At 36.2% G+C, this 12,529-nt stretch overlaps 1 protein-coding gene across 1 annotated transcript; it reads left to right on the top strand.

The window, feature by feature from the left end:
- The first annotated feature begins 6,467 nt into the window (after nt 1-6,467).
- Nucleotides 6,468-12,099, top strand: LOC132546311 (proton-associated sugar transporter A-like). Its single transcript, XM_060210036.1, has 3 exons — nt 6,468-8,229; nt 11,092-11,267; nt 11,884-12,099. Exons 1-3 carry the CDS (start codon nt 6,468-6,470, stop codon nt 12,097-12,099), a joined length of 2,154 nt encoding a protein of 717 aa, XP_060066019.1.
- Nucleotides 12,100-12,529: the final 430 nt, after the last annotated feature.

Below are 12,529 nucleotides of genomic sequence, written 5' to 3'. Positions count from 1 at the left end.
AATGAGTATACCTGTACTGAATAGACAGTACGTCTTCTAGTAAATGAGTATACCTGTACTGAATAGACACTGACGTGTCCTAGTAAATGAGTACACCTGTACAGAATAAGCACTGACGTGTTCCAGTAAATGAGTACACCTGTACTGAATAGACACTACGTCTTCTAGTAAATGAGTATACATGTACTGAATAGACATCACGTCTTCTAGTAAATGAGTATACATGTACTGAATAGACATCACGTCTTCTAGTAAATGAGTACACCTGTACTGAATAGACACTACGTCTTCTAGTAAGTGAGTATACCTGTACTGAATAGACACTGACGTGTCCTAGTAAATGAGTATACATGTACTGAATAGACATCACGTCTTCTAGTAAATGAGTATACATGTACTGAATAGACACTTCGTCTTCTAGTAAATGAGTACACCTGTACTGAATAGACACTGACGTGTCCTAGTAAATGAGTATACCTGTACTGAATAGACACTACGTCTTCTAGTAAATGAGTATACCTGTACTGAATAGATATCACGTCTTCTAGTAAATGAGTACACCTGTACTGAATAGACACTACGTCTTCTAGTAAATGAGTACACCTGTACTGAATAGACACTGACGTGTCCTAGTAAATGAGTACACCTGTACTGAATAGACACTGACGTGTCCTAGTAAATGAGTATCCCTGCACTGAATAGACACTGACGTGTCCTAGTAAATGAGTATACCTGTACTGAATAGACACCACGTCTTCTAGAAAATGAGTACACCTGTACTGAATAGACACTGACGTGTCCTAGTAAATGAGTATACCTGTACTGAATAGACACTGACGTGTCCTGGTAAATGAGTATACCTGTACTGAATAGACACCACGTCTTCTAGTAAATGAGTACACCTGTACTGAATAGACACTGACGTGTCCTAGTAAATGAGTATCCCTGCACTGAATAGACACTGACGTGTCCTAGTAAATGAGTATACCTGTACTGAATAGACACCACGTCTTCTAGAAAATGAGTACACCTGTACTGAATAGACACTGACGTGTCCTAGTAAATGAGTATACCTGTACTGAATAGACACTGACGTGTCCTGGTAAATGAGTATACCTGTACTGAATAGACACTACGTCTTCTAGTAAATGAGTATACCTGTACTGAATAGACACTGACGTGTCCTAGTAAATGAGTACACCTGTACAGAATAAGCACTGACGTGTTCCAGTAAATGAGTACACCTGTACTGAATAGACACTACGTCTTCTAGTAAATGAGTATACATGTACTGAATAGACATCACGTCTTCTAGTAAATGAGTATACATGTACTGAATAGACATCACGTCTTCTAGTAAATGAGTACACCTGTACTGAATAGACACTGTACTGTCACTAGTAAATGAGTATACCTGTACTGAATAGACTCTTCGTCTTCTAGTAAATGAGTATACATGTACTGAATAGACATTACGTCTTCTAGTAAATGAGTATACCTGTACTGAATAGACACTTCGTCTTCTAGTAAATGAGTACACCTGTACTGAATAGACACTGACGTGTCCTAGTAAATGAGTATACCTGTACTGAATAGACACTACGTCTTCTAGTAAATGAGTATACCTGTACTGAATAGACATCACGTCTTCTAGTAAATGAGTACACCTGTACTGAATAGACACTACGTCTTCTAGTAAATGAGTACACCTGTACTGAATAGACACTACGTCTTCTAGTAAATGAGTACACCTGTACTGAATAGACACTGACGTGTCCTAGTAAATGAGTACACCTGTACTGAATAGACACTGACGTGTCCTAGTAAATGAGTATACCTGTACTGAATAGACACTGACGTGTCCTAGTAAATGAGTATAGCTGTACTGAATTGACACTACGTCTTCTAGTAAATGAGTATACCTGTACTGAATAGACACTGACGTGTCCTAGTAAATAAGTATAACTGTACTGAATAGACACTGACGTGTCCTAGTAAATGAGTATACCTGTACTGAATAGACACTGACGTGTCCTAGTAAATGAGTATACCTGTACTGAATAGACACTGACGTGTCCTAGTAAATGAGTATACCTGTACTGAATAGACACTGACGTGTCCTAGTAAATGAGAATACCTGTCCTGAATAGACACCACGTCTTCTAGTAAATGAGTACACCTGTACTGAATAGACACTGACGTGTCCTAGTAAATGAGTATACCTGTACTGAATAGACACTACGTCTTCTAGTAAATTAGTACACCTGTACTGAATTGACACTACGTCTTCTAGTAAATGAGTACACCTGTACTGAATAGACACTGACGTGTCCTAGTAAATAAGTATAACTGTACTGAATAGACACTGACGTGTCCTAGTAAATGAGTATACCTGTACTGAATAGACACCACGTCTTATAGTAAATGAGTTTACCTGTACTGGATAGACTCCACGTCCTTCTAGTCTCAACAGATATGCTTACCTGTTTTCCTAGATATTAATTACGCTTTACCACGTTATCATCATGTGATAATCAACTAACTATTTTTAGCCAAGCACAGTTGTGAAGTCCATTGACAAACGCAATCACTATACATCACAGTTTCTAGGAAGTTGTATCCGTCAATGTCGCAAAACCCATTAGCCGTATAAAGATTTATACGAAAACGGTAATAAGATGTAAACTGACCGAGTTAGCATTCGTCTCCATTTTTCCAATTTGAGATATTGATATGAAATATAGATTGGTCACATGGTCATTTGTAACGCTTTTACTGATTATGGCGGACAGTGACTGTTTTCTTGTGACAATAATTTGGGAATTGATTTCCGTCTTTTGCACTATCGATACCAAATTAATTTGATATTAGTCACTTGGTGAAAACCACAAGATTGCAGAAACATTGCATAAAGCGGTAAGTTTGAAAGGACACCCTTCGCAGTGTTTAATGAACTTGTTATTTTACATGTCATCGTTAATGTGTCTATTTGCCGATATCATGTGTCTTTACCACACCTCGCAGTTCCGTTTATCGAGTGCTGACACGTGCTTATCGGCTATAGCAAGCGATTTTGTATAATGATTTCCTGTTAGCCTTGGAATGTATTTTTGACTCATCATCAAAAACTTCCTGTGCACTTGGAACCAACATTTCCCCAAGTTTGATGTAGAAATCACCCACGTTTGTTGATGAATAATTTAAGAAGTTTTGACGAAGAAAGAAATCATTTTCTATAAAGAGCTCGACTCGAGTTTCCAAAAATATATTGTTATGTCTGGTCTGCACGATCGTTGAATAACTAAATATGGTAATGTTCGTGCTCGTAAGAGCAGCAACCAAACAATTTGAAATGTCAGTTGCTAACTCGTATGGTTGGGTTCTGCTGCAGAACTACGGTTTCCGCTAAGATGTATTTTTTTCACATCTATTTCTAGATTAAATTTCTCGATGAGGTTTGGAAAGTTTGAACTGGAATGGTGTACTTTTATATTCAGTAAACTGCTTACTCCGGGGTTTTTAGATCTTAACGTAAATTTGAAACCCAAATAGAGGTTATAAATAATTGAAAACTGTGTCATCTTTCATTTGATCGTTCTAATATAAAACCCAGACAGAAACAAGATGAAATTGGTTTTTTTTTATTATTATTTTTTTCTCTCTCCATTTTCTCTTATGAATTCGGACTGTTGTTAAAACACAAGGGAATATTGTAACTGGTAAGACCGTACTTAGGCTTTTGAATACATCGACCATGTATAGTTGATATCATGTGAACATACTTGATTTACCTCCCGTCATATCATAACGATACCAAGCATTTATCATTGTAAATATAGCATGACAAAGCTAATATATATTTCGATTCCTTTTAAGGTGGTCACCGTTAAAGAAAATGTTCATTTTCTGATGGAATTAAACATAATACAAATCAAAGTTTGTATCCAAAAACTGATCAGTATATTTCTCTGAGTTTCGAAAAATGTCAAATTACATAATTCATAAATGTAACCCTATTCTGATCGAACATAACGGACTGATTACAAAACATGCAAATTAGGCAGTTATATTTAGTCTTCAAATTCCATAATGCTTTGCGCATAGCATATGTAATAGAGTTCTGACAATAGGTATATATATATATATATATATATATATATATATATATATATATATCGGAGAGTAATGCTTATCTACGAGGTAAAATTGAAATTTCGACTATATTTTATTAAGTAAACGGTGACTGCTTTCAAAGCAATTTTGTCTATGCTGATTCGATAAATCGGCGAAACGTTTGTTTGGAATCTATCTATTTATAAGTGACCTTGTTATGTTTTAAAAGTCAGATATTAGAGAACATAGATCAGACGACATCAGTCTTGCCAGCTGTGATCTCCAAACCAGAAAATCCATATGTACAAACATATTGATGGCGTTATCGGTAGATCGTGTATAGAATAGAATCACCCCCGAGGCCTCCTAATTCTGACTGGCATGAGAGGATATACAATATCCGACGTGTTCTCGGCAAAATTAAATTACTATACCACTTCTATGCACTACAACTATATTCTACAAGAAGTGCTAAGCTAAATTTATTGAATAATATGACGAGTAGACACTGTCCATTTGTCCAGCAGACCGGTCATCGTGGTCAATGGTTATAACTAGTAACGGAAGTAGCAATTAATCGCGGTGTTGTGTGAAGAGCACATCTTAAACTCAATCAATCGAAGAAAATTGATCCGTACCAAAATTTGACAGAGAGCACCAAATATGTGCCTTTCCATCATATATATTGGGTAAAGGAAACTAGAAATCCATTAACGCTACTTTATAGATATGTACTAAATTAAACATACTTATATGATAAATAATCGTTATCTTAATTTTAATGAAATTTGGAATGTTGGACTAAGGCACAAGGACTAGCATCGAAGCTGAAGTTCCCATATCAATAACTTTTAAAAGAATATTTTACGGTTTCTTGGAATATCAAATTTACATATATGTATTTCATGACTATGAGAAGCATGATTGAAAAATATAATCATAACATTTAATTTTATTTTTTAATTGAGTTTAAAGGAAAACAATCACTTAAACATGAAATAAACTGATTTACAAAAACAAAACGATATGGAAATATCATTTTCTATTTTGACGTGGGATAGTATAACGCTGGCCGCTTTATGATTTATGCTGTTACTTGATAGTTTTCTTAATTATCAAATTCGCAAAAAATCCTCAATGTATAAGGAAAAGGTTTAATAGATAACTTATCTTCATCTCCAACCTATGGTATTTACATGTCACAGTTGATTCGGTATCTAAGAACCTGTCCCATTATAACGATATTCCAGCAAGACGTCATCTACCTGAAAAACTCGTAACAAAAGAGTTCAAAATATGCTGGTTGATGAAATTTTGAGGAAGGTTTATGGTCGCCATTTAGAAATATTTCTTTGTGCGACATGACGCTGGACATATTTGATGCTCGAAAGTTTACCTACTGGTTTGGTTGTTGTTTACCTTGCTCTTATTAAAGAACGTGACATTACTTATTTTTATTGACCAAGGTTTACATGGCGGATGTCGTTGATAAAACAGAAGACGCTGACTCTTTCGGAACATCTGGTCTTATTCTCCTGTCCTTTTTTCGAGAGCCTCCGTGTAAATCGTTTTCTTTTTGACATTATTTGCCCTGGTTTGTGGAATTTGAGTTTGAATAATGATTATGTTGCTATGTCGGTATTTTCTTCATTTTTTTTTTTCCAACCTTCCTTTCGCCTGGATCCAGACAGGAACATCGTCTAGTTTCAATGCAATGGCTTATAAAGCACCTGTCTAATTGGTGATAACGGTGTCTCATCACTGGAACGTGATATGAATTTGATGAAGTGCTATATCTCATCAGCACAACTGTAATGGAGTAGTATTTATTACCGTTATATTTCCTGAACAGGTGTCATAAATATGAATAAAATGTAATCTGCCAACAATTAAAACACACTTTTACCTTAGCAACGTAGGAGAGGAGCTCTGTGTGATGTTGTTTGTAACGATAAAAAGTATCGTTCTTTTGAATGAATTATTTTGAGGGAGATTGAGGAGTATTGTGAAATGTAATAGGGAAGAATTAGTCAAGAACACGACGAAAATATCAACATGTGATCAGAATCATGAATCAAATTCTAATTCAATCAAATCGGAGCAAAATAAGGACAAAAGATATATTTACACAAAGATAATAAGACCAGATGTTCCGAAAGAGAACGCGTCTTCAGCTTCAACGACGACACATGCCATGTAAATTTAAGCAGGTAATATCACGTTTCGCAAAAGGGAACAAGGCATTGATATGTGCCGGCTAGCAACCAAAATTAAGACATATCCCCTGTTGTTTTTTTATATGCATCAATTTATTTATTTCGATGTTTTTCTGTATGATTTTCAGATCTGCAAAAATGTCGATTGGACTTCTTACCTCGACCATCCAGGTCCTCAAAAGAGTCACAGATCAGGCACAACCTTACGTCATATCCTTTGGCGAGGGGTTGACTACTTTGATGGACGCAGGAAGCGACACAAATTACAAGCATCTCGCGACGAAAAAATCAAGATGGCAACTGATGCGACTTAGTGCAGCTGTTTGTGGTATAGAATTGTGCTACGCCGCTGAAACAGCTTTCGTCAGCCCTATCTTACTCAAACTAGGAGTCCCTATATCTCTGATGACACTTGTGTGGTGTGTCAGTCCTCTGATGGGATTCATTCTTGTTCCGCTCCTTGGATCCATGAGTGACCGTTGTCGACTACAGTATGGACGGCGGAGACCCTTCATTCTGTTACTATCAGCTGGAATAATCATCGGGTTGATATTAGTTCCGAACGGAGAGACTTTGGGTGAATACATCGGAGACTATGGTACACATCATACAAACAAAACGTCGCTGAATTCCAGTTTAAATGACGCTGATAACGATACAAATCTAGACAAAATGGAAACAGAGCAACTCGGAAATTTTACAAGTTCGGAATGGCACATTCCCAAAATTCCAGATAACCACGTGTCCGGAATCATTTTAACAATATTTGGTGTAGCATTACTAGATTTCAGTAGTGATGCCGCCCAGTCTCCTTGTAGGGCCTACTTACTGGATATTAGTATTGCGGAAGACCACTCTGCAGGGCTTACATCCTTCACGGTTTTGGCAGGTCTTGGAGGTTCCGTGGGATACATAATGGGCGGAATAGATTGGAATAAAACAAATTTCGGGAAATCATTTGGAGGTCACACGAGAGTAGTATTCACTGTGGTGCTTATTGCGTATGTATTCTGTGTATTAGTCACTGTTACTAGTTTTAAGGAGGTGCCTCTTGACGAGTTACGAGGAGGTAGGGCGGAACAAATGCAAAGAAAAAAGAAAAAGAAAGGAAAATCAAAATACAAGAAATTTGTGAATGAGGAAACATCTTCCTCTGAATCGGAAGACGAGCTTCGAGGAAATAGTAAGAATCTCAAACAAACAATGTCTGCAAGCTATGGTACTTTGGATGAAACTAAAGCCGGAAGTAGTTCGATAAAAGGTGTAATTGATCACTCAAGTTCCGGAATAAGATCTTCTAACAGTCGAGAAAACGGCGAGGCCGCTAAAACAGAAAACAAATCTGGAAAAGGAAAAATGCCATTCGACGATAGCAAGCCAGGAAGTAGTTTCGGGAAAAGCCGAAATAATACGAATGAAGACGAAGCGAGGGAAATATTGAAACAATCAATCGATAAAAAGTCTTCTCGGAAATATTCATTGGATGAAGGATTAATGGTTCAAAATGGTGGAGCCCGAAAATCTTCTGATGATACTGGTCTTGAAAAAGACAAAGCAAATGTTAGTGCAATCACCGAATCGACAGTTGACAATATTGTAACATACTCGACGGAAGTGACGTTAAAAACTTACCTGTTGTCTATCATCCACATGCCTCGATCTATTGCCATCTTGTGTCTGACTAACTTGTTCTGTTGGATGTCCTTGGTTTGCTATTCTTTGTACTTCACAGACTTTGTCGGTCAGGCGATATTCGAGGGCGACCCCTTGGCTCCAGTAGGAAGCGTGAAGCATGAACTTTATGAAGCGGGGGTCCGATTAGGATCGTTCGGGATGTCTCTGTACTCTCTGTCCTGTGCCATGTATTCGTTGTGCATAGAAAAGTTCGTCGACAGATTTAGTAAGTATATTTCACTTATGTAACCACCTCAGCGGTAGCAACAGCATTAAACAGCATCAGAACCAACACAACAAATCATTGGGCATGATAAACGCTTGCTACAGCTAAAATAGTATGCTTGTTACTGGAAAACCGTAAAAAAAATTCTTCATATCCTATATCGAGTCACGTGTAAGATGTTAGACGTTTTAATTTTCGGTACACTGTGAAATGCTCTGATATGGTTATCGCAAATTTAACGATATGTTTATTGTAATTGTCGCTTATTGAAAACTGATATATCATTTACTCACTAATGAAATCAGTAATAATTAGAAAAAAGCAAACAATGACATCACAGGTCTGATATATCTGATATCAGAGCGGCTATTTGTTTTTTCCCGATGTTCCATGTTAGCACTTCCTTCAATGGCACTGCTTAATTTACTCTTAATTTAAACTTTCCAGACAGCACGCTACTAACATTTATTTTTAGCCTCCGGAACTGGCAATTCAAAATGGCGCCTACCTGTCTTGCATACTGGAAAAGCTTAATGAGACAGGCGCGCGCCATTAAGGAGTCCCCGGTATACAGAGTGCAAAGTTGATTTGAAATGTATACTTAGCATACAAAAATAGGGAAAGGCCGACCGGTTATACGAATCTATAATCCTGATGGATTACTTTGTTATTTTAGCATTACCATTACCCCAGACACGTGGGCAGAGAGAATCTGTATTCATGTGATACGGAAATGAGTATTTAGACGTACAAAGCGTTATTCTATTACATGTTGTCGGGAATAAACGACCAACACGATGAAATCTGTAGGACAGCCGGACACTTAATTAAGTTTTAACTATCAGTTTATATAGCAAGCATTATACTATTTTCTTATCGATCGACCTTCTTTATTACATCGCGTGCCAACATGTCAAGGGTAAATAATTACATAATTGTGTAAAAGGAAAAATACCGCAAGATATCAATATTCACTGATGTTCATGGCCTGTATTCAAACCATTTACTTTTCTTTTTTTGAAATAAATGTGAAATTTCGCTCATTTTTTTCATTTCTACAAAAACAGTGCTATAATATCTATAAAATTGTATTCCTAACTTATCACATATTATTTAATGTTATCTGATTCTTTCATAATTAACACATGTTAAACAACACATTGAGAGTCTTTTGTGTATAACGTCTCGTAGGTAAAAGATGTCTACCCAAAATCCAGGAAGCATGTGCAGCGCAAACATCTTCCATGATGAAATAATTGTCTTTACACAGTCAAGTTCAATATCACCATTCTAAGAACATAAATATAACAAAGCACTGACGATGATGTTATTTTTATTTTTTTACATGTTTCTCTTATTAAATGATTGGCAATACATAAAATTGTTGCAACCCATCATAACAATTCCAATAAACTGTCGAGGAGACACGTTGCCTCTATCAAAAATATATTCCCCAAACCGATCAAGGAATGATGATATCGCAAAAAATACTTACGTTCAAAATCGTAGTGATCCTAAATAAGCATCTTTCTGTCGACAAAATTGTTATAAAAATTATCATTCGAACGTCCTTTTATTAACTGATAAATAACTAGCATTTTCGATAAAAAGAGAGAAAATTCATACGGTAAAGTCATTTCGGCATTCTGTTAATGCTTTTAATTTTGTATCGCAGAAAACTCGGTGAAACCAGATATATTCTTCTATATTTTGTCAAAGAATACACTGAACTTTAACTACGTCTTGAATGGTTACTGTTTTTGCACGAGGCTGAACACAGGTGCTGTCATACTATTGAATCCAAACATAATACTTCACACTCACTATCTTGTGTTAATAATTGATGCGATGGTGCAGAAGAGATTGTTCAGTAATATAAGTACGAATCTGAAGATGAAAGGCTTACACTCTATTCAGATTTCCTGCGTCTTAAGATGAAAGGTTTTCTTCTAATCGTGTCCTTTTAAGGCAGAATTAAAAGATAAGTAAATGGTTTCATTCCTATTTTATACCAGCCATGATGGTACAAATGGGGAATCGGTATCAGGTGGTGAATATGATTACTTACATAAAAGGTATGGTTAAGCATTCATTGAGCAAAGTGATAACAATTTACATGAATCGGAGATGACGGCAAAATTATTTTTTTCTCTATTCCTTATGAAACTATTTACTTTGCTTCATTTAGCATAAGTAAAAGGTTTTGAAGATATGGAGTTCAGTAGAAACTTTCACTCCCATAGGAGAAAGATATTATTGTATTGGTTATAATGAGTCTTGCCGAGTTTCTGCTACTTAGTAATCTTACCATGTGGATGGAGATCGCTTACATAACCCACAGAAGATAAATGGTTCTTGTTTTTTTTTTCAAAAACATCATTTAGTAAAAACTCCTCCAGACCAGTCTTTGCAAATTTAAACATCTAGCATTTCCCAATTGGATTGAGCTCCATATCTTAAACAAAGGGAGTGAGATATTCTATTAGCCCGTTGTAGGATGTTATGCTACTGAGTTCATCATTGTCTTAGAATCTGTTATCCATGTTGTTGTGTTGATGCAAAACCTCAAAACCAAATAAGTAATTTGTTTTCTACCTTAAAAAACATCGGCGTTGAATGTATGTAATTTGTTATCCGATAGATCAATAACCTGGACAATATTCCGTACTTAATGTTCACGTACGTGTGGCTTATTTTTGTGTAGGGAACATTTATTACAACATGTCCAAGGACCCTGCTTGGAATGGAAATGTCTCGACACAAGTTTATTTTAATTTACTCAGAACAATAATTTAGTAATCATTCTTACAAAGTATAATGCTATACTTTTCTGTGTAATATTTATGATTTTGTCATTTTCAGGGGCCAAAAAGGTATACATTGGTGGACAGCTTGTGTACACATTCGGAATGATAATAATGGCTATCACTAGACACCGAATTGCAGCTGTCCTGCTTTCCCCGTCAGCAGGGATAATGTATGCCACATTGTTTACAATGCCATATTTATTACTGGCGAACTATCACACCAATGGTCAGGTAAGATTTGTCAGTAATAAAGATTTTGTGAATAAAGGGAGGTAAATCGTGTGTGCATCAGCATAAAAATCTATGATTAACAAAATTAACCCCCTTCTATTACAAAAAAAACTATTTTTCAATTCACGAGGTACATATTCGGAAAAAAATAACAGACTCTTTTGAAACATGTTTGATTATGATTATGTTGATATGTTGGAATTTTCTTGTTGTCTTTTGTCATTGAAGTGTTAATTAATAATGGAGGTTAAAACATCTGCATGTGTTTCTAAGGACAACCTTCCCTTGATGTGTCATATTTACGATTTAATCAATTAACCAAACAGTCAGGCACTTTTCACTGAACGACCAAGAAAGTTGAAAGACAGCAAAACGTTTTACTTCCTCATATTTCAAAATAAATTGATCATATATCTACCAAACAATGCTAACCGTTCTTTTTGCAGTTTAGAACCCATCGGCACAGCCTTTTGAATAGTACAAAAATGACATTACATTATTCAATATCGTTCATATAAATTCATTGTACTCCTTCTTAAATACCCAATTATTAGTTAAATTAACACACGAAAAGAAAAGTTAAAGACTATCTTAAATTTGATTCGTTTTCATTCAGTTCTCTACGAATCCTGTAGACAAGACGGTCCGGGGCCTCGGAACGGACGTTGCGGTGGTAAGTAGTATGGTGTTCTTGGCACAATTCATCCTTTCTGCATTCGTCGGTACAATCATCGACGCTGTCGGCAGTAGTGTCGCTATCGTGGTGGCGGCGGCCATCTTTAGCTTCTTGGGTGCATGCTGTGCAACACAGGTGATGTACCTTGACCTGTAGTACCTGAACCGTGACAATGCCAATAGATGATCATTTTTGTTTATGTATGTGCCGCAAAGTATTGGAAATAAATACTATTTTGATGTCATTTAATGTGCTTTTATTACTTTCTGAGTTATTATCCCAACTCTATCGTTTTGAACACATCAAGAAAATAATGACAACATAGCGAAATGTAATCCTCGACATTAACACTGATGTTGTACTCAAAACACAGCCCTAGAAAACAACACAATGTGCCAGGATAGCAACATCATTTACCACTGGTTATGTTCCTTCCAGGAAGACGTCAACTGATGTTAACTTTATGATAATGTTGCCTTTAAATACTGGTTGAAAGATTTTGTGCCGAGTAGGTTACGTTCGAATCAACTGAGCAAACAATGCATAGAGATCACTGAACTTAGCAGTATCGCCCTTATATTTACAA

The sequence above is a fragment of the Ylistrum balloti genome, unplaced genomic scaffold (assembly GCF_031769215.1).
Source record: "Ylistrum balloti isolate Yb309-2 unplaced genomic scaffold, AGI_CSIRO_Ybal_v1 Utg369882, whole genome shotgun sequence".
NCBI classification, from domain to species: Eukaryota; Metazoa; Mollusca; class Bivalvia; order Pectinida; family Pectinidae; genus Ylistrum; species Ylistrum balloti.
Note: the sequence above shows the minus strand (reverse complement) of the source record. Positions and strands in the feature narration are given on the sequence as shown.